The sequence below is a fragment of the Gymnoscopelus braueri genome, assembly GCF_963280865.1.
Source record: "Gymnoscopelus braueri genome assembly, chromosome: 23".
NCBI classification, from domain to species: domain Eukaryota; kingdom Metazoa; phylum Chordata; class Actinopteri; order Myctophiformes; family Myctophidae; genus Gymnoscopelus; species Gymnoscopelus braueri.
Window position 1 is genome coordinate 41,683,692 of NC_137625.1, and position 26,375 is coordinate 41,710,066.

General features: G+C 40.6%; 1 protein-coding gene across 3 annotated transcripts in view; it reads left to right on the forward strand.

Annotated features, from left to right (window-relative positions):
- Positions 1-22,429, forward strand: part of ahcyl2b (adenosylhomocysteinase like 2b) — a gene marked incomplete at its 3' end in the record, with an annotated part of 89,522 nt that extends 67,093 nt beyond the window's left edge. Inside the window, exons 3-17 of one of the 3 annotated variants that reach the window (XM_080420780.1) lie at positions 2,924-3,067; positions 4,056-4,156; positions 4,243-4,345; positions 5,492-5,586; positions 7,026-7,132; positions 8,046-8,162; positions 8,469-8,532; positions 11,759-11,847; positions 12,351-12,421; positions 13,182-13,276; positions 14,222-14,320; positions 16,524-16,592; positions 16,943-17,021; positions 19,585-19,705; positions 20,302-22,429. In XM_080420780.1, coding sequence (XP_080276906.1) covers positions 2,924-3,067; positions 4,056-4,156; positions 4,243-4,345; positions 5,492-5,586; positions 7,026-7,132; positions 8,046-8,162; positions 8,469-8,532; positions 11,759-11,847; positions 12,351-12,421; positions 13,182-13,276; positions 14,222-14,320; positions 16,524-16,592; positions 16,943-17,021; positions 19,585-19,705; positions 20,302-20,308 — 1,361 coding nt within the window. Of the gene's footprint in view, positions 1-2,923; positions 3,068-4,055; positions 4,157-4,242; positions 4,346-5,491; positions 5,587-7,025; positions 7,133-8,045; positions 8,163-8,468; positions 8,533-11,758; positions 11,848-12,350; positions 12,422-13,181; positions 13,277-14,221; positions 14,321-16,523; positions 16,593-16,942; positions 17,022-19,584; positions 19,710-20,301 lie in introns of those variants that run through there. The other 2 variants (XM_080420782.1, XM_080420781.1) reach the window with 2 other exon arrangements.
- Between the last annotated feature and the right edge of the window lie 3,946 nt (positions 22,430-26,375).

Below are 26,375 nucleotides of genomic sequence, written 5' to 3' on the forward strand. Positions count from 1 at the left end.
ACAAACGGAATGGGAACAGACGGACAGCTGTTCGGTTGGAGTCCCTCGGGACATACGCACAAACAAGCCTATTTATATGGCCATTTACTGGTGATGGCACAAGCATGATGGAGGGATTGTACCCTTACGTGACGTCACGTCAGGGTGCAAATCAGTTTGGCCTGTTTTGAGACCAATTTACAGAAAACCCCAGATTTGCTGTGAAAGCCTGAGTGTTCAAACTGGGGTATATTGGGGGATAGAAGAGGGGTAGGGGAGACCAAAAACACACAAAAAAGAAGAAAAAGTTAAAATTCATGGTGTAGTCCCTTTAACCCATTAACTGCCAGAGGTATTTTCATATTTTTTTAGCCAGTGCCAGAGTTTTTCATTGAAAAAAAAAGGTACTCAGGAGCCGAGATACAGAATTTGTAAGTTTTAAGTTAACAAGGAAGTGGATAGGAGTCTAGATCTTCGAAAAATCATATCTCCTTGGTCTTTGGGTCAAATTGAAAAAAAAGTTCACGTAGATCTACGCGATTGGCACGTGGCGGCTTTAAATAGGTTCGCGTAGATCTACGTGATTGGCAGTGAATCAGTTAATGCTGTTCTACTAATGGTATTCTGCAAACATGGCCAGCCCAGGTGCAGATGACCAGGATAGAATTGAAGTCTTCTTTTATTGTTTTAAATAATATATATGTATATATTTCGTATCTTATTTTTAATTAGTGTAACTATAAGGCTAACTATACATTATCATCATTAATTGATTTGATTCTAGTTGATTCTAACTCAAGTGGTAGCTTGTCGATTAGCTATTTTTGAAAATTGACTTTCTTGTAATCGATTAGTTTTATAATCGTTTAAATCGGTTAGTTCAATGAACGGCCACACCCCTGTTTGAATGCATGAGTGTGTATCAATCACCCCCCAGAAAATTGATAATTTAATCAATCATTCTTTTAATCGATTAAATCAATCGATTAACTATTGCACCCCTATTGAAGACAACTGACTGCGATTTGCTGTTCACCTCCTTGCTCGCCACGAGTCGCCAGAGGATGGCCACTATTGGTTTTACTGAACCAATAGCCTTTTCTCAAAAATGTCCACTACTAGCCCTCAAGATAACTCAAAAAGTAATGGGCAGATTGCCATGAAACTTGCCGAGCGCAATCGTGTTACACACAGTATGAACCATAACAATTTGAGTGACCCCCTGACCGTTCTTCTAGCACCGACCTCAGGCCAAAATGTCAACTTAGCACATGAGTTATCTCATAATCTAATGAGGCAGATTGCAGGATAATGAGCCCTACTGATTTGATTGACCCCAAAGGCCTCTCCTCTAGCCAAATCCACTCTCCTGACGTATTTGCGCATCACAATCGACCACTAGTTAACCCATTCAAACCGGCAACGCATCTGTGTAACCACCTAAACCATTATTTTATTATTTTATACTTTGGCTATTCAAAAATAGCAGATCTACAAGCTTGAGTGCCGCGCCACGAGCTTGTATTTTTGAAAAATCTTTGCTTCTTGGGGGTCCCTGGAACAACATATTTTGAGATGGGGGTCCGCGGCCAAATACATATAATTTTGGGGGTCCTTGGCAGGAAAACGTTTGAGAACCGCTGATATTATAGCAACGTACGTTTTTTCAGAAAACTGTTAGGATTTATAAGACATTTGTAGAATCCCCCCAGAAGCAAAGATTTGAGTTACAAATGTTCGCTTTAAAAAACCTATATATTCAAAGATTTGCACAAATGTTCATGATTTTTCGAAAACAGCAGATCTACAAGCTCATAGCGCGGCACTCTGTGCCGCACTATGAGCTTGTAGATCTGCTATTTTTGAATAGCCAAAGAAATAAAAAAATGACGCACAGATGCGTTTCTGTCTAAATGGGTTAATATCACTGCGGTTGTCACTCAATCACTCTGTAAACATGACTGAGCCCGTGGTGTACAGTACCTGCCCTTGTTATGTCGCTCTCTGGGTAATGCTTAGTTTATTAACCATTGTATGACGCATGGATTCAAGTTCTCAGTCGCCACAAATGATTTCAGTCTTTTGGATTCCTATGGAAGCATGTTGCGCTGCGAAAATATACTTTCGGCTATTTTCTGTATTAAAATATGTTTAAATAATATTTCAATAAGTCCATCAAATGTAAGAAAATATTTGAATTAATAGTGTGGGAGAAAAAGCTTGAAATTAAATAATGACTGTTAACACATTACCTGCAAAGGTTTTAAAACCTCCTTTTAAAAAAAGAGAAGGATGTGACGTCGTCCCAAAGAATGACACTTCAGTCCACTCCTATGTTATCAGTTGTAGGAAAACGCATAATTATTTTTATTTTTTTTGTGAAAACGAGCCTTATTCAACGGCCGGTAGCAACAAAATGGCCGATCACGGTTACAAAATATTTGTTCTGGTGGATAGAGGAGACCCCCTCCCCCCCCTTCCCCCTCCCCCTCCCCCAGACACCCTTTTGTTTACATCTGTGTACACACCGCGCTCCCGTGGGTTCAACGTGGATCGTCAATATAAGGTAAAAAACCCTGGCATGGGGATGAAAAACAATGTTTTAATGCTGGCTGTCAATGTGTTAAGGGCTTGATTTAATTAGTTGCACGATATTACGTGCAACAAATTATATCAAGCCAATAGCATTATTTAACTGAAATATGCAAGTGATCCAGAGCTCAAAAAAAGGTTGAGAACCACTGATCTATTCCTATCCCACCACTTATTCTACCGATAAATAAGGTTGAGAACCACTGTTGTAGCCAAATCTACTGGAATATTGTTTCAGATGAAAATGAGCTGTACTGTGGTACAGCTCAAAGACGGGCTTTTTTGTTTGAAACGTTGACCGCTTACAGAAGTTGACCGCGTTATCTAACGTTTCGCTGTGGTTGTTTTGCAGCGGCATCGTACACAGACAGTTCAGACGATGAGACATCTCCCCGAGACAAGCAGCAGAAGAACTCCAAGGGGAACGGAGACTTCTGCATCAAGAACATCAAGCAGGCCGACTTCGGACGCAGGGAGATCGAAATCGCAGAGCAAGGTCAGTGTGTCTGTGTGTGTCTGTGTGTGTGTGTGTGTGTTCTTGTAAAACTAAATTAAAAAATGTCATATCTTCGCTGTCAGGCAGAAACCCCTTATCTCAATGTCTTAACTTTTTGTGTTTTTTTGTAAACTAATACCCTACTTCATTGGTTCTCAAAGTGGGGTCCGGGGACCCCCAGGGGTCCCTGAGGGAGTATCAGGGGGTCCCCAGCTAAATGATAGATAGTTAGGAATCAAATGGACCCTTATGGGTCTGTAAATTGACATAGATTTTACAATATAAATTAGGGTCCCAGAGATAGAAATGCCATTAAATTGGGGTCCTTAGGCCTAATGCATGTCAAACTGGGGGTCCTTGAAATTAAAATGGTTGAGAATCACTGCTAGAGCCTTAAAAATCTTCTCTTATGGGAGTCCCTGGCATATCTTTGCAAATGGGGGTCCGTGGGCTAAGAAGTGTCAATTTGGGGGTCCCTGACATGAAAAAGTTTGAGAACCACTGCCCTACTTGATCATACTACAGGGTGACGCAAAAGCATCAAAAGTAGCAGACGCAACGCATCGTGTCGCGGTTACCCATAGGGGGTTTAAGTGTTTAATTATTGTGGTGTGGTTGGGGGGGGGGGGGGCTGTGTGTTGCTGACTTGGCTTACTTCCTGTTGTTCCGTATGCCTTGTCTCTGAATGTGACATCAGTGCGATGTCACACTGTGAGGAATAGTGCCAGCTTCAAATTGCCCCTGCAGGCCACACACACACACACACACACACACAGACACAGACACAGACACAGACACAGACACAGACACAGACACACACACACACACACACACACACACACACACACACACACACACACAACGTGAGCATCAGTCTCATCAACAGCTGTATAATTAGGTGGATGAGTGAAATACTTAATAACTGGAAGAATATAAATATAAATAGTCATTCGTTGTATTTCTAAAACCTTGTGTGTCTCCCCTCCAGAGATGCCAGCCTTGATGGCTCTGAGAAAGCGAGCCCAGGGAGAGAAGCCCCTGGCGGGAGCTAAGGTGGTGGGCTGCACCCACATCACCGCCCAGACTGCTGTAAGTAGAGCATGCACCCCACACACTGTTATGCTAATACAGTACAGCCATCAGTGTACTAAATGCCTCTCCTCTCTCTCCTCTAGGTGTTGATGGAGACATTGTCTGCGTTGGGGGCTCAGTGCAGGTGGGCCGCCTGTAACATCTACTCCACCCAGAACGAGGTGGCAGCAGCCCTCGCTGAGGGAGGTACGACTGGGTGGTCTGGTGGCCTTCCTGCCGCCACACACCCGCCCTTCACCTCCACCCTTGTCCCCCTCTTCTTCACATGTTAATCTAGGGGTGCAACAGCTAATTGATTATATATAAAGTTGATAATAATAATGATAAAAAAATAACTGGTTCATTATCGATGCAGGTGAAAAGTGAAAAAAGAAAAATATTTAATTGAGAAAATAGCAGATCTACAAGCACACAACACGTCACGATGCATCATGTTGTGAGCTTGTAGATCGCCTATTTTTACTACTCTTGCACAACACTGTTGTGTGACTAAGTATAGCATAATGCTTGAGTCGTTCATTCGTTGATATATACATTTTTTTGGCCTGACCTCGAATATTTGTATAGTCAACTAATCAGTCGAGTGGAGTTTTATTGGGAGAAACCAAGCAAGTATATGTTAAATCAGACATTAAGCACCCCTACAGCCCAAATGGAATGTTCCTCTATTGCAGGGGTCTTCAACCTTTTCAGACCAGGGACCCCCAAACTGATGGGGTGATGGAGCAGGGACCCCCTACCTCGTAGGGTAGGGGGTAGGCCACCACATATATTGTATATTTATGTATAAAATTGTGTTTTATATGTATAAACATGAACAAATGGTTGCCTGGAGCCTGCTCCTACCCACAGGTTGTCCCAGTAGGTGTGCAAAAGACCTTTTCTTTCTCTACAAAATATGTATAAACATACCATGTTATTGTGCATTCAATAGGCTACTAAGCTATTCAAATATGTCATGTTATGTTTGAAGACATATTGACATTTTTGAATAAAAAGATTAACAAAAAGTTTTTAAACTTTTTTTTTTTAAATCAAACAATTTCACGGACCCCCTGCAGTACCTCCGTGGACCCCCTAGGGGTCGCGGACCCCCTGTTGAAGACCTCTGCTCTATTGCATAACATATTTTTTGCATGATTCGACTGAGAGATTGGCAGTCGAATCAGACTGATTCGACTGCCAATCTTCAGTCGAATAATGCAAAAACAAAACAACAAAAAAACAGACAACATTTGGCCAATCGAATTTGACTATAGAAATCCTTAGTCGGGGACAGGCCTAATAAATGTGTCTCTTTGTCTCACGTTCTGTCTCTTTCTCCGTCTGCAGGTTTCAGTGTGTTTGCGTGGAAGGGAGAGTCTGAGGATGACTTCTGGTGGTGCATTGATCGCTGTGTCAACCTGGAGGGCTGGCAGCCCAACATGGTACCTCAACATCACACACACACACACACACACACACACACACACACACACACTGGTTCTGCTACCGCTTCCATGAGACAAACAGAGGAATACACACGCAAGCACGCACACACATACCTTCACACACACCCTTCCGTTCTCAAGTCAGTGACACACCTTGATTGTGAACTTGACCTTTGACACAAACAAACGGAGTGGGGCGACACCATAACCCTTGTCCAACTTAATTTGCTGTTTGCACACACACACACACACACTTAATTTGCTGTGTACACACAAACACATGCATGCCATGCACATGTTGTACATCAACACAAGTGCATATGCCCTATGCAATAGACTTGGGCTGATATGCCAGAATGTTTCTATGATTATCGACCCCAAAAAGAACTGCTTTGGCCGGACTACATCAATTTCAATTCAATTCAAAGGGCTTTATTGGCATGAGAAAACATACGTTTACATTGCCAAAGCAGAAAGCACAATACAACAATACAGCAATACAATCAAAACAAAAAATATGTACATTTGAAAGTCAGAATCTTCAATATACATCAATACATCACTATGTAACTTTAACACCCCCCCCCCTGTTTTATGTTTATTATTATTATTGCTTGCTGCTGCTACAATGTGGGAGGAACCGGAATAAAATATGTTTTCGGGTTACGTACCCATATACAAGATATAAACTTTGAACTATGATACCTTTTGGTTTATTGTCCAAACCCACTATACATTTATTTTTCCTTTACTGGGGATTGGCACTCGGAGGGAATTGAACCCCAAAGTTTTGCTCTGCCAGTTGAACTGGTTGAGTTGAGCAGTTCTCAAATGTTTTCATATCCAGACCCCCAAATGAATATGTATTTGGCCACGGACCCGCATCTGAAAATGTTTTGTGTCCACATTTTTCAGATTTCTTTTAAAGATGTTTTGAAAATGGCCGAGCCAGTGTATTCAATTCTTTGTCTTTGGACCCCAACTTTGAGAACCACTGAACTAATAGAAACCAATAGAAACCCTAAATATGTCAGTGTTGCTGAAATCACTGCTTGTGAAAACAGGCGAGGTTATTATGCTGTTGAAGGAATGATATGGAAACGGCCTAATGGCAAAGGACTTCCTTTATTTGAACTGTGAAGAAGAAAGACTTCCCGTGCAGACAGAAATGAGTGTTGACCCCACCCTGGAATTAACCCATTAAGACCTGAGGCCCATTCTACACAAGCCTTCTAAATCACTAGTCCCCCAAATGTATATATATTTGGCCGTGGACCGCCACATCTGAAAAAGTTTGGTTCCAGGGACCCCCAGAAGAGAAGATTTGTCTATTTTTTAATAGCCAAGGCTAAAATCTAAAATGATACAGATGCTTTCCGGTTTTAATGAATGGATCTCTCTCTCTGTCTGTCTGTCTGTCTCTCTCTCTCTGTCAGATCCTGGATGATGGTGGAGACCTGACTCATTGGATCTATAAGAAATACCCCAACATGTTCAAGAAGATCAAAGGCATCGTAGAGGAGAGTGTTACTGGGGTGCACAGGTAGGACGCACGGCACGCATACGTTCGGATACATGTACACAGACACACAGACAGACACACACACACAGATGTCAGAGTCTTAAGTAGTCTTAAACCTTAGTCCCACACATTCACAAAAACACAGGCTCCACAAACACTATCCAAGCCACATGATTTGCAGTGTGAAATGTTTGTTTCTTCAATCTGGCAATGGTGTCTGATATGGTAATGGTGCCACCTAGTGGTGATCAGTATAGGACTAGGCTTGTCATGTCCAGTATAAGATATGGCATTATTACTGTATTATTATATACAATAGTTTCTGTTAAGATTTCTACTTTACAAAAACAAAGGTTTGGGCAACTGGCGGCCCGGGGGCCACATGCGGCACCTTCACTTAATGCGGCCCGCAGGTTAATTTCAGAATACTGATATATTATTGATTTCAGCTGTTACAATTCCAAACATGCAAACATGACCCGCTTTAATTACTTCAGTCTATATTAGTAGCTTAATGACTATAAAAATGTTATTGTCTTTTTTATGACCAATGTATTTGTATTTAAGTTCATAAAGTTAACATAAGTATAACTACGGTAAATGCATTTCAAATGAAATAAAAATGTTACTTTTCAGGATTCCAATTCAAAAATAGCAAAAAGTAATTCTGGATTCCAATTCAAAAGTAGTAAAAATAGCCGATCTACAAGCTCAAAACGCGCCGCACTGCGACGTGTTTTGAGCTTGTAGATCTGCTGTTTTTGCTACTTTTGCGTGACAGAATGGCGAAAAAAGTTAAAATACGGAGAGACAGTATATGCAATGTGGGCCCTCTGGAGTGACTGTGGAAATATAGTGGCCCTCATCATCAAAGTTGCCCACCGCTGCTTTAATGTCTAATGTTGTGCATGTGTGTGTGCGTGCGTGTGCACAGGCTGTACCAGCTGTCCAAGGCAGGCAAACTGTGCGTTCCAGCGATGAACGTCAACGATTCTGTGACCAAACAGAAGTTTGACAACCTGTACTGCTGTAGAGAGTCCATCCTGGACGGGTAAGTCCCGTCTCTTATCCACCACAACACCTCAGTGAACCGCGCTGTGATGCCATGACTTCTTATACCCACATTTTGACTTTTTGTGTTTTTTCGTAAATTAACGCCCCACTTTATCCATACTACAGCGTCACTCAAAAGTAGCAGATCTACAAGCTCGAAACGCTCATATGAGCTTGTAGATCTGCTATTTTTGAATAGCCAAAGTATAAAAATAATAGCTGTAGCTAAAATCTGAAATGACACGGATGTGTTCCCGGATTGAATTGGTTAAATGAACTCTGTCTCTATCCTCTCCTCCCACAGACTGAAGAGAACCACCGACGTGATGTTTGGAGGCAAGCAAGTTGTGGTGTGTGGATACGGAGAGGTAGGACTCACACTCACACTCACACACACTACACCACATGCCCTGGGGCCAGTGTTGCCAGATTATGCGCGCAAAATAAGCAACCAGGTCCATGAAAACAAGCCCAAAAGAAGCGACTAGGACATACACATGAGTATTGAAGACATCAAAAGTTTTCATTTTAGTAATTTCATACATACAGTATGCCATATTTACCTTTTTTTTAAATCCTTTTTTACCATAACCCAATAGCAAGGGTTCCCAAACTTTTCAGGCCGTGGCCCCCCAAAATAATCATATTTGAACTGGGGACCCCCCAAATTAATCATATTTGGACTGGGGACCTCACACCCTGACAAGCACTTTGAATTGTAGCAGTTGAGGCATGACATTTAGTTTGACTCGGTTCCACATGTGACAAATTCACATTATATTTATTATATTTATCTGCTTGATCTATGGGTGTTATTTTATACGAGTGATATGTAACATCTGCCCGACTTATGCATGTTATCATATACGAGTGATATGTAACATGTTGGACACAATGAGCAATATGAACATTTCCTATTCACGTGAGGGGTCATGGGTCTGATTAGGGGGTGATTGAATGATTTGTGCCACCCGACGTTACTAATAGAGGGTGCGGTTCAGGGGGGAAGAAATCGAACAAACAACCTGTGTAGCAGAAGCGACAGGGGAAGAGAGAGGAGATCTCCTAGGCGCCAGCATTATTGTGTTTAAGTTATAAAGTTTAAACTCAGGAGTTAGCTGCAGCCAAGAGTTAAGAACGGACAACGGACAGACTCGTTGCAACTTGCGTCGCCGCGGGGAATCGAGTGCTGGGTGTATGGATGAAATGCCGTCGAGCGGAGGAATTCTGACGGAGCCGCCGCGGGTGAGATAAACCCAAGCTTTCTGTTCTGTGGATTACAAGTAACAGGGGTACCCCGAACGTTAGTTATCTTTTGAGTCGTCAGTGCGGACGACCGCTCACTTTACGTTTGGATATAAGGACACAATAGACTTTCGCGAGACCGCGGTTACAAGAGGCCGTTCGGACTTTACAGAGGGATTGTTTGTTGATGTTTGTCAAGCGAGTGGGCGTTCGTCCGAGCATCGCTCTCTGAATGTTGTAACTGACGTGGGGACTTTGTTTATTGTTTACGGGGGAAGTTGTGATTTGGGTGGGAAGGGGCTAGTGAAAGACATATTGTTTTGTTGATCTGTTTATTTATTTCGTTTATTAGGGAAAGAGTATAGGGATAGAGGTTGATTTAAAGCCAGAATTGTATTATTTATTTACCATTTGTTTTGACAATTGTTTCATTTGTGGCTAATTATATAAAGTAATTTAAGTTCAAAACCTGCCGATCCCGTTGTTTTTCCTTTTAGTTAATAACTGTCCTTTCTAGGTAAAGGCTGATTGTTACACACAGATAAATATTGTGAAAATAGCCGATCTATAAGCTCGCAACGCCTCGCCATGCGAGGCGTTGTGAGCTTGTAGATCGTCTATTTGTTGCATCTTTCTTAGGTAATATTTGTCAATTTTGACAATGTTTTATAGTATAGTTTGTTGGTTACTTTTGAAGTAGTAATGGTCTTATTAGTTTCCATTTTCCATTTTAGAGGTATTAAAAAGGTCTTAAAAGTCCTTGAATTGTCACTTAAAAAATTTGCAGATAAAATATATACTGTATGTTGGTTTGTTTGCAGTCGAGTGAGAAAACAATGTTGCACATTAAGCTAATCATCTGGGGACCCCCCCCAAAATCAATTAGACAAAAATGGCCATCACAAGCCTGCATGGCGATGACCCCTGTCAGAAGGTCACCGGGCCGCAGAGTGTACGTGTCCAAGTGTCCCTGAGCAAGACATTTGACCCCTAAAAGCTCCTGTCTGAGCGCTTATCGCGACCATCCGAGCAGCCATCAAGCTGGGTGAGGCTGACACTTTATTTTTTTATTTTGTCAGTGACTGCCTGGCTTTTTGATGAACACAGAAAGGCCACTAGAGGGGGTCGTTGACATAGAAACACATTGACACTGCAGCAAAGGTATTAGATATCTTTGCTGTCGGGCAGAAACCGCCCATCTCCATATTTTAAGTAGCAGATATACAAGCTCGAAATGCGCCGCGAAGCGACGCGCTTTGAGCTTGTAGATCTGCTACGTTGCTGTTTTTAACCCATTCAATCCGGGAACGCATCTGTGTCACTTTAGATTTTAGCTATAAGCATTATTTTATACTCTGGCTATTCAAAAATAGCAGATCTACAAGCTCATAGCGCGGCACCGAGTGCCGCGCTATGAACTTGTAGATCTGCTATTTTTCAAAGGTAATGAAAATGTGTGCAAATCTTTGAATATTTTTTTAAAGCGAACATTTGTAACTCAAATCTTTGCTTCTGGGGGGTCCCTGGAACTAGATATTTTCAGATGGGGGTCCGCGGCCAAATGCATATAATTTTGGGACATGAAAAAGTTTGAGAACCACTGATATTATAGCAACATAAGTTTTTTTTTTCTTTTTTACTGTAAAGGCCCTTACACACCGGGGGCACATTTTTCATGCGAATAATACGCTTTTTTAAAAAACCTTATAAAGTCAATGCAAGCTTCCACGGAGCGAAAAAGCGAAGCGAAAAAGTGTCTTTTATTTATTCGGAACGAGTCCGAATTTTGCGTATATTCGCATAATCGCCGGTGTGTAATGACCTTTAGGATTTAGAAGATATTTGTAGAATCCCCAGAAACATTTTTAAAAAGTCCTACAAAAAATCTACATTACAAGCTCAAAACGCGTCGCACTGCGATGCGTTTTGAGTCTAGGATGTAGCATCACGTTGTAAGCTATATTTTTGAATGAATTCAAAAAAATTCCCTACCATATTTCTCTGCTTGTACATGTATATAACGTCTCTGTCGGGTGTCCAAAAAACTGTTACTTTCAGGATTCAAATTCAAAAATGGCAAAATAGCTGATCTGCAAAACACAAAAAGTATAGAATGGAGATGAGAGGTTTTTGCCCGACAACAACGATAAGTTATTGACAAACAAAGCCTTCTTGGTTCTTGACTAACCCAGAGGAAGCCTGGGAATCGAACCGGGAACCTTTCGGATTCCCAAGTGGCCGCTCTCTACCACCTCCTGGTCCACTGTGGTTCTTTCTATGTACAGTAGTTACTGTTGGATTGTTTTGATGTGCGTGTCTATTCTCTCTCTCTATGTATGTGCTCCTCAGGTGGGGAAGGGCTGCTGCGCTGCCCTCAAGGCCATGGGCTCCATCGTGTACGTCACAGAGATCGATCCCATCTGTGCCCTGCAGGCCTGGTAAGACATGGGCCTGAAATCACTGAACCCATTAAGACAGGGAAAGCATCTGTCATTTTAGAGTTTAACCACTTTAACCATTATTTTATACTTTGGCTATGGTGCCGTGCTATGAGTTTGTAGATCTGCTATTTTTGAAAAATCGTGAAAATTTGTACAAATCTTTGAATATATATTTTTTAAATGTTTGTTCCAGGGACCCCCAGAAGCAAAGATTTGAGTTGAAAATGTTGAAAAATATATGTATTAAAAGATTTTGAATACATATATTTTTCAAAGATTTGTGGATCTGCTATGTTTGAATAGCCAAAGTATAAAATTATGGTTATAGCTAAAATCTAAAATGACACAGATGCGTTCCCGGTCTTAATGGGTTAATATAGTATGTCGTCGCTGTAACCTTGTATGTCCAAAACCGTTCCTTTTTTATTGCTATAAAATATGAAAATAACTGAAACATTTGCGTGTGTGTGTGTGTGTGTGTGTGTGTGTGTGTCACACAGCATGGACGGCTTCAGAATGGTGAAGTTGAGTGAAGTCATCAGACAAGTTGATATTGTCATCACCTGCACAGGTACAATTCTTCAGCTGCATCTATCAGTGTCAGGGCTCTATGCTTGGTCCTCTGTAGTAGTTCCCTCTCCCCCAAATCTCTCCCAAGCTACAAGCTTGCAACGTGATGCGATGCCTGCTTTTAGATCTGCTCTTTTTGGCCAAATGTTTGTCCCAGAATAGGGATGCTAGGCTAGGGACAATGTATCGTCAAGTAAAATGTCCATGATGGTGACCAGTGGTATAAAGTAACTAAGTACATTTACTCAAGTACTGTACTTAAGTACAATTTTGAGGAGTATTTTCAATTGTCTATACTTTTACTTCTACTCCACTGCATCTTGGAGGCAAATATTGTACTTTTACTCCACTACAATTATTTGAAAACTTTAGTTACTGCTTACTTTGTAGACTTTTATTAGTATCGCAAAACACACTAACCACTTCAGCCCTATATACATTTCGGCCATTAGAAAATAGCCGATGTGCAAGCTCACAATGCGACGCATTGTGAGCTTGATCTTCTATTTTTTTTATACATGTTGAACTTGTGAAATGGGACATTATGCACAATGAGTACTTTTACTTGTGCTTTTAAGTTTATTTTGATACCAATACTTTTGTACTTAGTCAATTTCGAAATTTCACTTGTAACAACAAGAGTACTTCTACATTGCAGTAGTATTGATACTTTTACTTAAGTGAAAAATGTGTGTACTTTTTCCACCACTGATGGTGACCTAGCCCTATCGATGTGTGTGTGTGTGTGTGTGTGTGTGTAGGCAATAAGAACGTGGTGGTGAGGGATTACTTGGACCGCATGAAGAACGGCTGCATCGTGTGCAACATGGGACACTCCAACACCGAGATCGATGTGGTCAGTTTACACCTCCGTCTTTACTCAGACGAGCACAATAACAGCTGGTCTACACGTTTTGCAATGCATCTGCAGCAATGCGTTGAGCTTAAGCCATTTAGAACAGGGAAAGTATCCGTGTCATTTTAGAGTTTTTGTTGGCTATTGAAAAATAGCAGATATACAAGCTCATAGCGTGGCACCGAGTGCCGAGCTTGTAGATCTGATCAAAGATATCTTAAAATGACACAGATGCATTCCCGGTCTTAATTCCCGGTTAATCAGACAAACACAGCAGTTTGTCCGATAATATTATGATAATATTATGAGTTTATAATGCATTATGACCAGCACTTGTACTGTAAATGATATTATTATAAGTTATAATACTTCATAACCCTTGTTATAAGTTGTTATGCATAATTTATTTTTTGTATATGTATCTCTAGTAGAGCAACTTTGGAGTCATATTATGTCATAGATATGTCATACTGTAGTGGTTCTCAACCAGTGGTCCGGGGACCACTACTGGTCCTTGAGGGGGTTCCAGGTTGATCTTTAACTCTTGAGTGTAAAATTAAACCAAATAGACCCTTACTGAATGTAGAAGGAGTGTTATTTTTATCAACGTTTGCCTGTTATCTCTCCTATGGTTCCAGCATGGAATTGTGGACAAAATCGTATCCAACGATAACAAAATATTCTAAGTCTTAGATCTAAGAGTCTAAATCTCATCAAATGGTGGTTCCGCGGGCTCCAATGCTGAATAAATAATGGACCTTGATATGAAAAGGGTTGAAAACCACTGCTGTAGATGGGTAATATCACAGACTGGCCACGTGAAGAGTGAGATCTACTTTTGGGCCACACCGTTAATAGGCCCTGTCTTGTTTATGATGAGAATGTTCATATTGTTGTGATGATGACGGTGATGTTACTGTCTGATGATGATGTTACTATCTTTAGGCCAGTTTAAGGACTCCAGAACTGACCTGGGAGAGAGTTCGCTCTCAGGTGGATCACGTCATCTGGCCAGACGGCAAGAGGATAGTACTGCTGGCTGAGGTAACACACGCACACGCACACACACACACACACACACACACACACACACACACACACACACACACACACACACACACTCTTAACCCATTAAGACCGGGAACGCATCTGTGTGTAATTTTTTTGGCTAATAGCAGATCTACAAGCTCATAGCTCATTATGAGCTTGTAGATCTGCTATTTTTGAAAAATCGTGAAAATGTGTTCAAATCTTTGAAAAAAAAAAAAAAAAAAAATATATATATATATATATATATATATATTATATATTTTTTTTTTTAAACGAACATTTTTAACTCAAATCTTTGCTTCTGGGGGTTCCCTGGGACACATATTTTGAGATGGGGGTCCGCGGCCAAATACAAATCATTCTGGGGGTCCATGACATGAAAAAGATATTATAGCAACATAAGTTTAAAAAATTTAGAAGACATTTGTAGAATCCCCAGAAGCAAAGATTTGAGTTACAAATTTTCACTTTAAAAAATAAATATATATATTCAAAGATTTGCACACATTTTCACGATTTTTCAAAAATAGCAGATCTACAAGCTCATAACTTGTAGATCTGCTATTTTTGAGTAGCCAAAGAAATCTAAAATGACAGAGATGCGTTCCCGGTCTTAAAGAGTGAAGAGACACTTCCATCTCGTTTCCTGGGGCCGTAATTGAGAGAAGGACATGATTTAATGAATGTTTTTAATCTAAGAAGGAATCCTGCAACGGTTTATATACTGAACCTCAATTAGGAGCTCTGTGTCTCTCTATTGTTTTTTTAATGCACTTAATACAGGCTTAACATCATCTACTTAATCATCTAATACACTACATTAACTCACCGGCTTAAACAAATCAAATAGTCTGACTCACACTGACCAGCAAACGGATTAGAGCGGATGAGCAGTATTTGCCTGTGAGATAATAACATCTAAATGAGCTCAGCTCAAAGGAAGAGGAAAAGGTGCGATAACAAACATGTCATGTGGGAAATGGTTTGATCCAGACGCATACCATAACAAGGCAAATGAAATAAACCATCATGGTGGTGCATTACTGTACATGAAGTCAATTAGGTGGATTACGTTTTTTCTGGTGACTAAGATTGTCAAATTGATTTAGAATTGATTTAGCACTTCAAAACACAGAAAATGTTGCTTAAAACATTTGTAATCGGTTGACCCAAAAACTTGGTACCATTCAGGCTTCAGTGCTAAGAAGCGAGTGTGCAGTTTCACTTTATCTTCCTGTACGGTCTGTAGTCAGCACAGGACATGCTTATTGCTTTGTGTCATATAAGAAGAAAATAGAATACACAAGATGCTAGATCTAGCTCATCTCACAATGCCTCAGGATATGCACGCTAACCTTTGCAGGACATTGATTTCACCTTATTTAGCAATAGGACAAGGGAATTTATCCTGTCATAAACTGGTCTCGCAAAGTCCTTGTTCCCCATGTCTTCTTTACTTTTTGTTTGATTTGATTTATTTATTTGCACAATAAAAATAGTACAAAAGTAACATTATTAAAACATCACAGAAATGTGTGCAGGTGAGAAAGGAAACCCATATAGGGCTTATACAAGGTTCTCACCGGAAATAATAAACAAGTAGTAAGTGAAACATAGTAATCAAACATAAGACACGACAAACAACAATTACCTTTAGGGGTTATTGGGCAAGTACCTTAGTAATTGTTTTTAACAAATGTTCTTTTATGGTTTTATTTTTGTTGTTTCTGTGTTTTATATCTGTATGCGCCTTAATTTTTTTAGTTGTGTATGTAATCTCGACAGCATTGCAAATGAGGGTAAACCTCAATGCTCTTTTCGAGAATAAATAAAGGTTTCAATCAATCAATCAACCTTGTGTGCAGTTGAATGTGTGTGTGCGTGTGTCTGTGTGCGGAGTGTGCGTGTATCTGCACGTGTGTGTGTGTGTGTGTGTATGCAGAAGTAGGGCTACCTTATATGGTAGAAGCAAGTAGAGAGTTCATCAGGCTGGCCCTCAGTCTACGTTTACCTGTTGTCCGCTCTTTAACCACTTATACCCTGGCATCACTATTTTGGGCTGAGGTTTTTTTTAAGAACAAAACAATAACCTATAATCATGCCTAAATGAGGACGCCGGGTTGAAATGGGTTTAAACCAGTCTTCACAGATTAACGTCTCGTTTTGACTCGTTTTCTATCTCTATCTTTCCGTCCAGGGTCGTCTGCTGAACCTCAGCTGTTCCACCGTGCCCACGTTTGTTCTGTCCATCACCGCCACCACCCAGGTAACCACCCCAACACCTCCCCTAGTAGTGTAGTGTTTAGGTGTATATGTAGTGTTTAGGTGTATATGTAGTGTTTAGGTCTATATGTAGTGTGTAGGTGTATATGTAGTGTTAGGTGTATATGTAGTGTTTACGTCTATATGTAGTGTTATAGTGTATTTAGTGTATTTTTATTTATTCTGCCATGTCCAGGACCTGGGTTACTGCACGCTCCTAATGTCCACCTTCAATGGTGCCTGTGTCTCCACCAAATGAACCAATTATCTTTGTGTAAAAAATTAAAAACATTGTACGTTTTTAGTGATAGTTACAGAGTAACTGTGTGTGTGTGTGTGTGTGTGGTCCGTCAGGCCCTGGCTCTGATAGAGCTGTACAACGCCCCTGAAGGACGTTACAAGCAGGATGTTTACCTGCTGCCTAAGAAGATGGGTAAGTGTTTGTCTGTATACTGTACTGTCTGTCCTTCTGTCAGTATTTACCTATTAAGACCGGGAACGCATCGGTGTCATTTTTCTTTATTTCTTTGTAGTGGTGTGCCGATACACTAATTTCACGAAACGATACGATACGATATTGGGCTCACAACTTCGATACGATTTCGATACGATACGATACGCACTTTTTTATTATGAAAATATATGGGGGAGAAAAAAAGCAAATGCAAACAAATAATTCAGTTTTTGCATTATTCAGACATGCAAACTTGTAGCTTTTCAGCTACAATAGCCGTTTTGAATCCAAATAGGGCAATAGTGTGACACCTGACCGAAAAAAAAATACATGTTGTCACCCTTTTCACCTCGGGGCTGTTTGCATGCCTGATTATTATTGTTATTGTAAAAATAAAAATAAAAAATAAAAATCCAAAAACGATCGTCCCGCGATATATCGGCACACCTCTATTTCTTTGGCTATTCAAAAATAGCAGATATACAAGCTCATAGTGTCGCGCTATGAGCTTGTAGATCTGCTATTTTTTGATTTTTTTTTTGCAAATCATTGAATATATATATATTTGAACTCAAATCTTTGCTTCTGGGTGTTCCCTGGAACAAAATATTTTCAGATGGGGGTCCGCGGCCAAATACATATAATTTTGGGGGTCCTTGACATGATAAAGTTTGAGAACCACTGATATTATAGCATGAGTTAGGATTTAGAAGACATTTGTAGAATCCCCCAGAAGCAAAGATTTGAGTTACAAATGTTCGCTTTTAAAAATATGAGCTTGTATATCTGCTATTTTTTGGCCAAAGACATCTAAAATGACACTTTCCCGGTCTTATTGGGTTAAAGGTGTTGTATGTTATATTTTTGGGGTTTTGTTTTGATAAAAAGTTAAAGCTTCTGCTAGTAATCATTCTCCTAGAGTCAAATACATTTTCAGGTGGGACACCAGTTTCATCCAATGAAACACTCCGTCTTATCGATCCACCCGTCCGCCCTCGTCTTTCTCTCATCCCTCGTTTTCTTTCTTTCGGTTCATATTCTAGTCGGTAAACGGTCAAATCCTGAGTGTCCGTTTAACTTTGAGAGTGTAAAGAGGGACCCGGTTTTATATCCTCACAAGTATAGTAATACAAACGTTCGTGTGTGTGTGTGTGTGTGTGTGTGTGTGTTCATTTTATCTACACAATGGCATCACTCTGCTCCGTTCCAAATGGAGCCATCTCCCTAGACCCTGCATTGTTTACAATAGAATGGTGTGTGTGTGCGCTCGCTCGCGTGCGTGCGTGCATGTGTGTGTGGGGCCAGCAGGTTGGCAATTGCTCTGCCTATCACTGCATCCTCTTTGTATCATGGTGTGTGTATTCACACACACACACACACACACACACACACACACACACACACACACACACACACACACACACACACACACACACACACACACACACACCAAGCCAAATATAGAGTAGGTCGCCCTGTCAAATGTCCTCTCTCTCTCTCTCTGCTGCTAAGCTCTGTGACTGAGAGATGAGATAAAGAGAGGTGGACGGAGTGAAAGAAGGAATGGGAGGGGGTGCAGATAGAGGGAGAGGAAGGGAAATCAGATGAGAGGTTGTTGGGACAAAGAGAGTAAGAGGAGAGATGGCTAGCAGTCCTAGCATTATCTACACTTATCTGTGTGTGTGTCTCTCTCTCTCTCTCTCGCGCTCTCTCTCTCTCTCTCTCCATTTCTCTGTCATCTCTCACTTTATTTATTCTTATTTTTCCTGTTTTTGAATAGCCAACATGTAAATGGGTAAAGTGATTTAACTGAGTGTGATAATATCCATTAAAACCGGGAACGCATCTGTGTCAGCTTAGATTTTAGCGTTGTCTATTCAACAATAGCAGATATACAAGCTCACATTGCGTCACTTTGTGCCACGCTGCGAGCTTGTACATCTGCTATTTCTTTTTTTTTTTTTTTTTTTTTTGAGAGATCTTGAACGGGTCCATTTTGTTCCATTTGTATACTGTCAGCATTAACTCTTTGACTGCCAGATTAATATTGTAATAGTGTGCCACTGCTGCCAGCAAAAACAGCGATTTTACTGTATCTTTGCTAAATCTGTGACCGCCGTCCTCACGGACATCATCTGATTACACACACCTCCATTCAAGAGCTATGGCCGTTTCAATGAGGCTTTCCTGCAAGCCTCAATGAGGCTTTCCTGCAAGCCTCAATGAGGCTTGCAGGAAATAAACCGGAAGTAAACAAGCTTTTATTTTTTAAAACAACGTCATTTCCGGTTTTGTCGTCATCAGGCAGTGAAAGCATCATCCATAGGTAAGGTAACAGCGCCATTTAGTGGAAAACCACTGAAAACAAAAACTCGTCCAAACTCGTCGTTGGCAAGGAAAGCCTTGGCAGAATTCGGCGCGTTAACATGTCCATGGCAGTCAAAGAGTCAAGGGGAGACCTTGAAATGTCAAAGTTCGAGAACCAATGCTGTACTGTCTATATGTACTCTGTCTAACCTCCTCACTGTGTGTGTTTGTCCAGATGAGTACGTTGCCAGTCTCCATCTCCCTACATTTGATGCTCATCTCACAGAGCTGTCAGACGAGCAGGCCAAGTACCTGGGCTTAAACAAGAACGGGCCCTTCAAGCCAAACTACTACAGGTGAGTTTGCGTGTTTACATGTCAATTTGGAAAGTACAAAGATTACTTTGAAGTCAACTTGACTTTAGTTGGTTTAGTTTGGTGTTGAGCTTAACAAACAACCACGTGTTCATACAGCTTACACGGTGGATAATGGCCACTGGATTTTGTTAAAACTAAAAGAAATTTGAATTTAATGTAAGCTTTCAATCGTTCGGGTGCAAGAGAGTGAGCTCTCAATGCACAACACATTCCAAAATGTTTTAAGTGAACAAAATGATAACAAGAGTTTTGGATAACCTTTTTTAAAGGGCATGAGTGTGTTTTCAAACTGTTTTATACAATATCGTGTTATGGCATCATGCAAAAATAGCCGATCTGCAAGCTCACAATACATCGAGATGTGTTGTGAGCTGTTGTGTTGCTGCTATTTTTGAAGATTGTTGGAATGGGTTGAGAAGACATTTTCCTAACGACGACAGGTTGAAAGCAATTGTAAAGCTGTAAATATTTAGAAATGTATTTTGAGAAACTGACTGGACAACACTCACCAACATATTTGATATGGATTCGTACCGCAGCGACATGGACATTTACTTATTTTTTCTTTCTTCAAGGTATTAAAAAAACCAAGACGTTGAGGTGAAAAATGAAGAAATTCAACCAATAATTACCACGAATCGCACAGACCCACAGAAGGACGAGAGGAAGGAAGGAGGGAAGGACGGAATCGTACCACCCTCTACTTCATACACCGGAGAAGAGGAAGTGCTGACTGGAAGGGGCGTGGCTTTTTTTGCCCGCATTTTTCGGCAGTCATTTTTTAATTTATTTACGATTTAGATGACGATTTCTTAGGCGGGGGGGATTGGGGTGGGGGTGCAACAATTTAAACCTAGCTACTCCCGCCGTTCACCTCCCGCTAGCTAGCATTCCCCTAAACATCGCCAGTCTCCCCCCCCCACCCAAAACACTTCATTTTTGATCGATGTTTTCACCCGTCACCTTTTATCACCACCGTCTCATCTTTATTCGTCGTCAACTTGTTCATAAATCGTCCCCCCTCGCCCCTTCCTCCGTCACCTGATCTTTTATCTATTGTTTAACTATAAATTAATGAAACTGAGAAAAGAAATACCCCCCCCAAAAAAAAGAAAAAAAACTTGATTTAAAAAGACAAAAACCCTGTGTTGTGAATGAAGATGACCTCTGTCTGCAGATTTATTGACGGACGGGTTTTCCTGTCCCGCATTTTTGTTGTCTTTTTCTACTTGTGATTATGTTTTTCTGTTTCGATTTGTTTTTGTTTTTTCATTTCCTTTCTTATTTCCTGCCGAAGGGAGGGGGGGGCTGGGGGTCACATGTAGCCGAGAGGGGACAAGGGGGTGGGATCTCAGGGTCCAATCATATCTTGGCTTTTCTTTCATCCGATCTGCTTTTTTGTTTTGTTTCTGACGGAGATTCGCCGTCTGTCGTTCCATTTCTAAAACGTTTTCTATTTTTGCGTGTGCAGATTTGTTTCCTCTTTTCTCTACGTTTTATCCTCCAATAAGATTGTATTTAGTCATCTCCTTTTCTTGTCTTTTTTTTTCTTCTTCATCATAGTATGACTGGACAGAAACGGTTTAATTTGCCCGGGGACCCCCTGTTTTACCCAGCCGTCTTTCCACATAAGCCACAGTAAAATCATCTCCTTCGACTTTTATTTTTTACTGCATATTAAATCTCCCTGTGCGTCTCCTGCTTCCCTGCTGCTCAACCAACACGTTTTGAAGTCATTTTTTTGCTTTTCAGCATTTAACCACATTTAACCCATTCAGACCGGGAACGCATCTGTGTCATTTTATATTTTAACCACTTCAACCATTATTTTATTCTTTGGCTATTCAAAAATAGCAGATCCACAAGCTCATAGCGCGGCACTGAAAAATTGTGGAAATGTGCAAATCTTTGAATATGTATGTTTTTTAAAGCGAACATTTTAACTCAAATCTTTGCTTCTGGGGGGATTCTACAAATGTCTTCTGTTGCTATAATATCAGTGGTTCTCAATCTTTTTCATGTCAAGGACCCCCAAATGTTATGTATTTGGCTTTGGACCCCCATCTCAAAATATGTTGTTCCAGGGACCCCCCAGAAGCAAAGATTTTAGTTAAAAATGTTTGCTTTAAAAATATGTATATTCAAATATTTGCACACATTTTCACAATAAAAAAAGAAATAGCAGATCTACAAGCTCATAGCGCGGCACTCAATGCCACGCTATGAGCTTGTATATCTGCTATTTTTGAATAACCCAAAGAAATCAAAAAATTACACAGATGCGTTCCCGGTCTTAATGGGCTAGAACCTCTTAGGGAACCGGACTTGAGGTAAAACTGTACTTTTTACGTCTACACCAAATCTCCTCATCAAAAAATAGCCGATCTACAAGCTCACGTCGCGGCGCATTGTAGATCAGCTATTTTTGCCGAATGCCCCCCCCCCCCCCCCCCCCAGAAAATGGATGCTGGCCGGGGTTCAAGTATTCCTTTTAGTTTCTGTTCCTTCCCATCTAGCATTACTTACTATACTGTATTAGAAGCATGGCAGATTTGTGAAATCATTACGGGGGGATATCTATACTGTATTTAAATATTTATATAGAAATTAAGATTTTTCTATATTTTTCTCTTTTGTTTCGTTCTGTTTCCTCTGCCATCTTATTGTCTACGTTACCTTTTGGGGAGAGAGAGAGAGAGAGAGAGAGAGAGAGAGAGAGAGAGAGAGAGAGTAAAAAAAAATCAAACTTTAATGTCATTATAAAGAATAAGCAATTTAAATGTTCTATGATGAAGTGTAATAAATGTACTTAAAAAAAACCTCATTCTTTGAATACTGTGACAGAGACTATACAGAAAGACAAACCAAATGTAAAGTTAAGTTGGCGGCCAGTTCCGGTACTCGATCCTTACCAGGTCCTTCACTCAAAAAGTGTGTTTCACTTATGAAATACTGTAACAAGAAAGTCACGACTTTATTTCTTATTTCCTGGGTAGGCGTTTGGGTGTGTTGGCGTAGATCAGTGGTTCTCAGAGAGAGGTCCAGGGACCCCCCCTGGGTTCCTTCGGGGGGGGGGGGGGGGGGGGGGGTTCTTAATGTATCCTTACAGGTCTGTTGTTCACTCTCAATAGTTATTGGGGGGTCCTTGAAATAAATAAAATTAAGTTTGAGAACCATTGACGTAGACTTTGAACAAAGCTAAGGAGGCTTAAACTTGACCCATTCAAACCGGGAATGCATCTGTGTCATTTTTTAATTTCTTTGGGCTATTCTAAAATAGTAGATCTACAAGCTCATAGCGCGCCACCGAGTGCCGCGCTATGAGCTTGTAGATCTGCTATTTTAGAAAACAAAATGTGTGCCAATCTTTGAATATGTAGATGTTTTAAAGCGAACATTTGTAACTCAAATCTTTGCTTCTGGGGTATTCCACAAATGTCTTCTAAATCCTATGTTGTTGTTTTTTTAATGTATTCGGCCGCGGACCCCCACCTCAAAATATTTTGTTCCAGGGACCCCCATCATAGCGGGTGCATCATAGCACGGCACTCAGTGCCGCGCTATGAGCTTGTAGATCTGCTATTTTTTAATAGCCAAAGAAATCTAAAAATGACACGGATGCGTTCCCGGTCTTAAAGGGTTCAAACTAAACATGGGGACCCAAACATTCACCACATTTTGTCGGATATTCACATAACGGTTATGAGCCTTGCAGAATTGTGTGTTTTTTCGGTAAAAGGGAACTTTTATCTTGGAAGATTTCCAAGTTCAATGTGTCCTGAACTGTGAAGCGTTGTTGTTGTTGTTTTTTCCGCCTTCTGGCCATGATGGTTGTCACTGCGTTGTTGAGCGGAGTCTCACAGGGCTCTATACTAGTGTCTTTCCTGTTTTCGCTCTACATTAAGCCATTTAGACCGGTAAAGAATCAGTGTCATTTTTAGGTTTCTTTGGCTATTCAGAAATAGCAGAAATACAAATCTTTGAATATGTATTTTTTAAAGCGAACATTTCCCCTATTCCAGGGACCCCAAGAAGCAAAAACAAACAACATGTTTTCAAAGATGTTCAAGATTTTTGAATAACCCAAAGTATAAAATAATGGCTATAGCTAAAAATCTAAAATGACACAGTATGCGTTCCCGGTTAAATATCTTATCTGAACATAGCTGACAGCTGACAGCTGAGCTCAAAACGTGCCGTGGCGCGACATGTTGTGAGCTTGTCGATCAGCTATTTTCTGCAAAGGTTTTCCCAGAATACGAATTCTGGGGTTTAAGTGGTTAAGTGAAGCCCAATTATTTTGCTACCACAAGCCTGTGATTCTCAAAGTGGGGTCCGGGGACCCCCATGAGTCCTTGAGAGGGTGTAGTGGTTTCCTTTTGTAGTAGTGGATAGTATTTTTTATGGGGTTCCAGCTAAATATTAGCTTAACCACTTTAACCCAATATAAAGTCGCATTGCGACACGTTGTGGGCTTGTAGATCTGCCGTTTTCAAAAGAAGCTTGAAAATCTTTTGACACATTTGGAATATTTTGAAACATTTTAACACCAATCTTGTATGGGTGGGGTCCCTGGTAGAAGATCTTATTTTTTCAAATGGGGGTCCGCCAACATTAATTTGGCAATCCATGATATAAAAGTTTGAGTTCCACTTGTACGCTCTCAAGAGTTACAGACCCGTAAGGGTCCATATGGTTCCCAACTACTAATCATTTAGCTGGAGACCCCCTGGAACCCTCTCTCAAGGACCCCTGGTGGTCCCCGAACCCCAACTTGAGAACCACTGATCTGCTCCGTTTGCAGAGGGGAGGAGTCTGGGAAGTATCTGGAAAGGGGGCTTATGTGATACTTGACAATGGGAGAATTGCACAAAATTCTCCGTAGACCTAACGGCAATTTTATTTAAAAAAAAAGTCTGCGTCATTGCCGATATTACATGCCTAAATTCAAAAAAAAATTACAAAAATGTGTTGTCTTGTTATTGTTAATTACAGTGATTAAATCCTAGTTGACAGCCATAACATCACCCCTACTGTTGTACTCACCGTTGAGCAGATTTTTTTTAATCTTTTTTTTTTTATGGGGCAAACTGGAAAGAATCCTGTATATATAGCCCAACTGCTGTGTGCCCGTATGCTACCGTTGAAATCACAAGCCCCCCTATACTGTGTCTAACCCCCCCCCCCCCCCTCCCAAAAAAATATATATATATGTGTCACATTGTACTACTCCAACGCTGCTGTTGGTGAATTCCTGTCCCCTCATCCCTCATCCACATACAGCCTGTCTCAGTCTGTCATCCACACATCCATTGTGCGTTACTGGCTCCTCGTCTCCTCCTGGTTTGCAGTCTTAACTCTACCTGTGCGTGAATGCTTGGCTGAATGGTAACTCTTCTTAGTTTATACTGGGTCACGTGCCAGCATTGCGTGGTGAAAATAGCCGATCTAGAAGCTCACAACGACCAAGTAATAAGGGGCTGTGTCCACACTAAGGCATTTTATGAGCGGAGGAGCGTTTTGGGAGGTTCGGTATATGTAGGGCGCCCGCAGTGATGATTTCGTTGACTAAAACTATGACGAAAATATTTCTTCAACTACCTTTTTTCACTGACGAAAACTGAATAAAAACTAAGCTGTATGACTAGAACTAAGACTAAATATATTGACAATTTCGTCAACAAATAAAAACTAGACTAAAATGTTAGTGAGGGACTAGTGGAGAAGAGATCCAGTAGAACTGTAGATTCAGTCGACTATAATCTGATGGTATTTAGTCAACTAAAACTACACAAAAACTAAAACATTTCCGATGACTAAAATATGACTAAAACTAAATAGAAATTTGTTGTCAAAATCAACACTGGCCCCGCATCGGCAAAGAGAAGGAAAAAAATAGCACGCAGCGTGTATTGATGCCCGCAAAATTCAAACCTATCAACCATTGCTGTGCTTGAACATCGTGTCATCTGCGTTATTAGCACAAACAGCTTAGGACAGTGGTTCTCAACCTGTGCACATGATTTTGGGGGGGTCCCCAGATGACAGTGAAGTGACAATGTAAGGAATTTTAAGACCCTTTTAATATTTTAATATAATAAAAAAAAAAATTAAATAAAGTAGCATTACTGCATCAAAAGTAATCAACAAACTATACTATAAAAACTGGTCAAACATTTGCCAAATTGCCAAATAATTTAAGAAAGCGGCAACAATTTTGAAAATGGCCGATCTACAAGCTCACAACGCTTCTATTTTCACAATATGTATCTGTGGAATCAGGGTGGGGGGTCCCCAGTTCAAATATGATTATTTTGGGGGGGTCGCGGCCTGAAACGTTTGAGATCCACTGGCTTTATGACTTCTCATGGTTGTGGTAACGATTTCAACATCAGATTGTAAACAACCGGGTTTGGGTCGTCAGACCGCGGCGCTCGCTCCCCCCCATATCGTTGCTGTCGGGCAGAAACCAGCTAACTCCATTTTGACGCTTTTGAATTATTTTCCATAAATAAGTGCTATTGAACACCCTTTACGTCTGTGTGTTAATTAAAAAAAATTGAACCAATGAAAAGTATTAAAAAGCGCTTCTGACAAAACCAGCTAACTCCATTGGATCCTCAAACTTTCTGCTAAACCAGCTAACTCC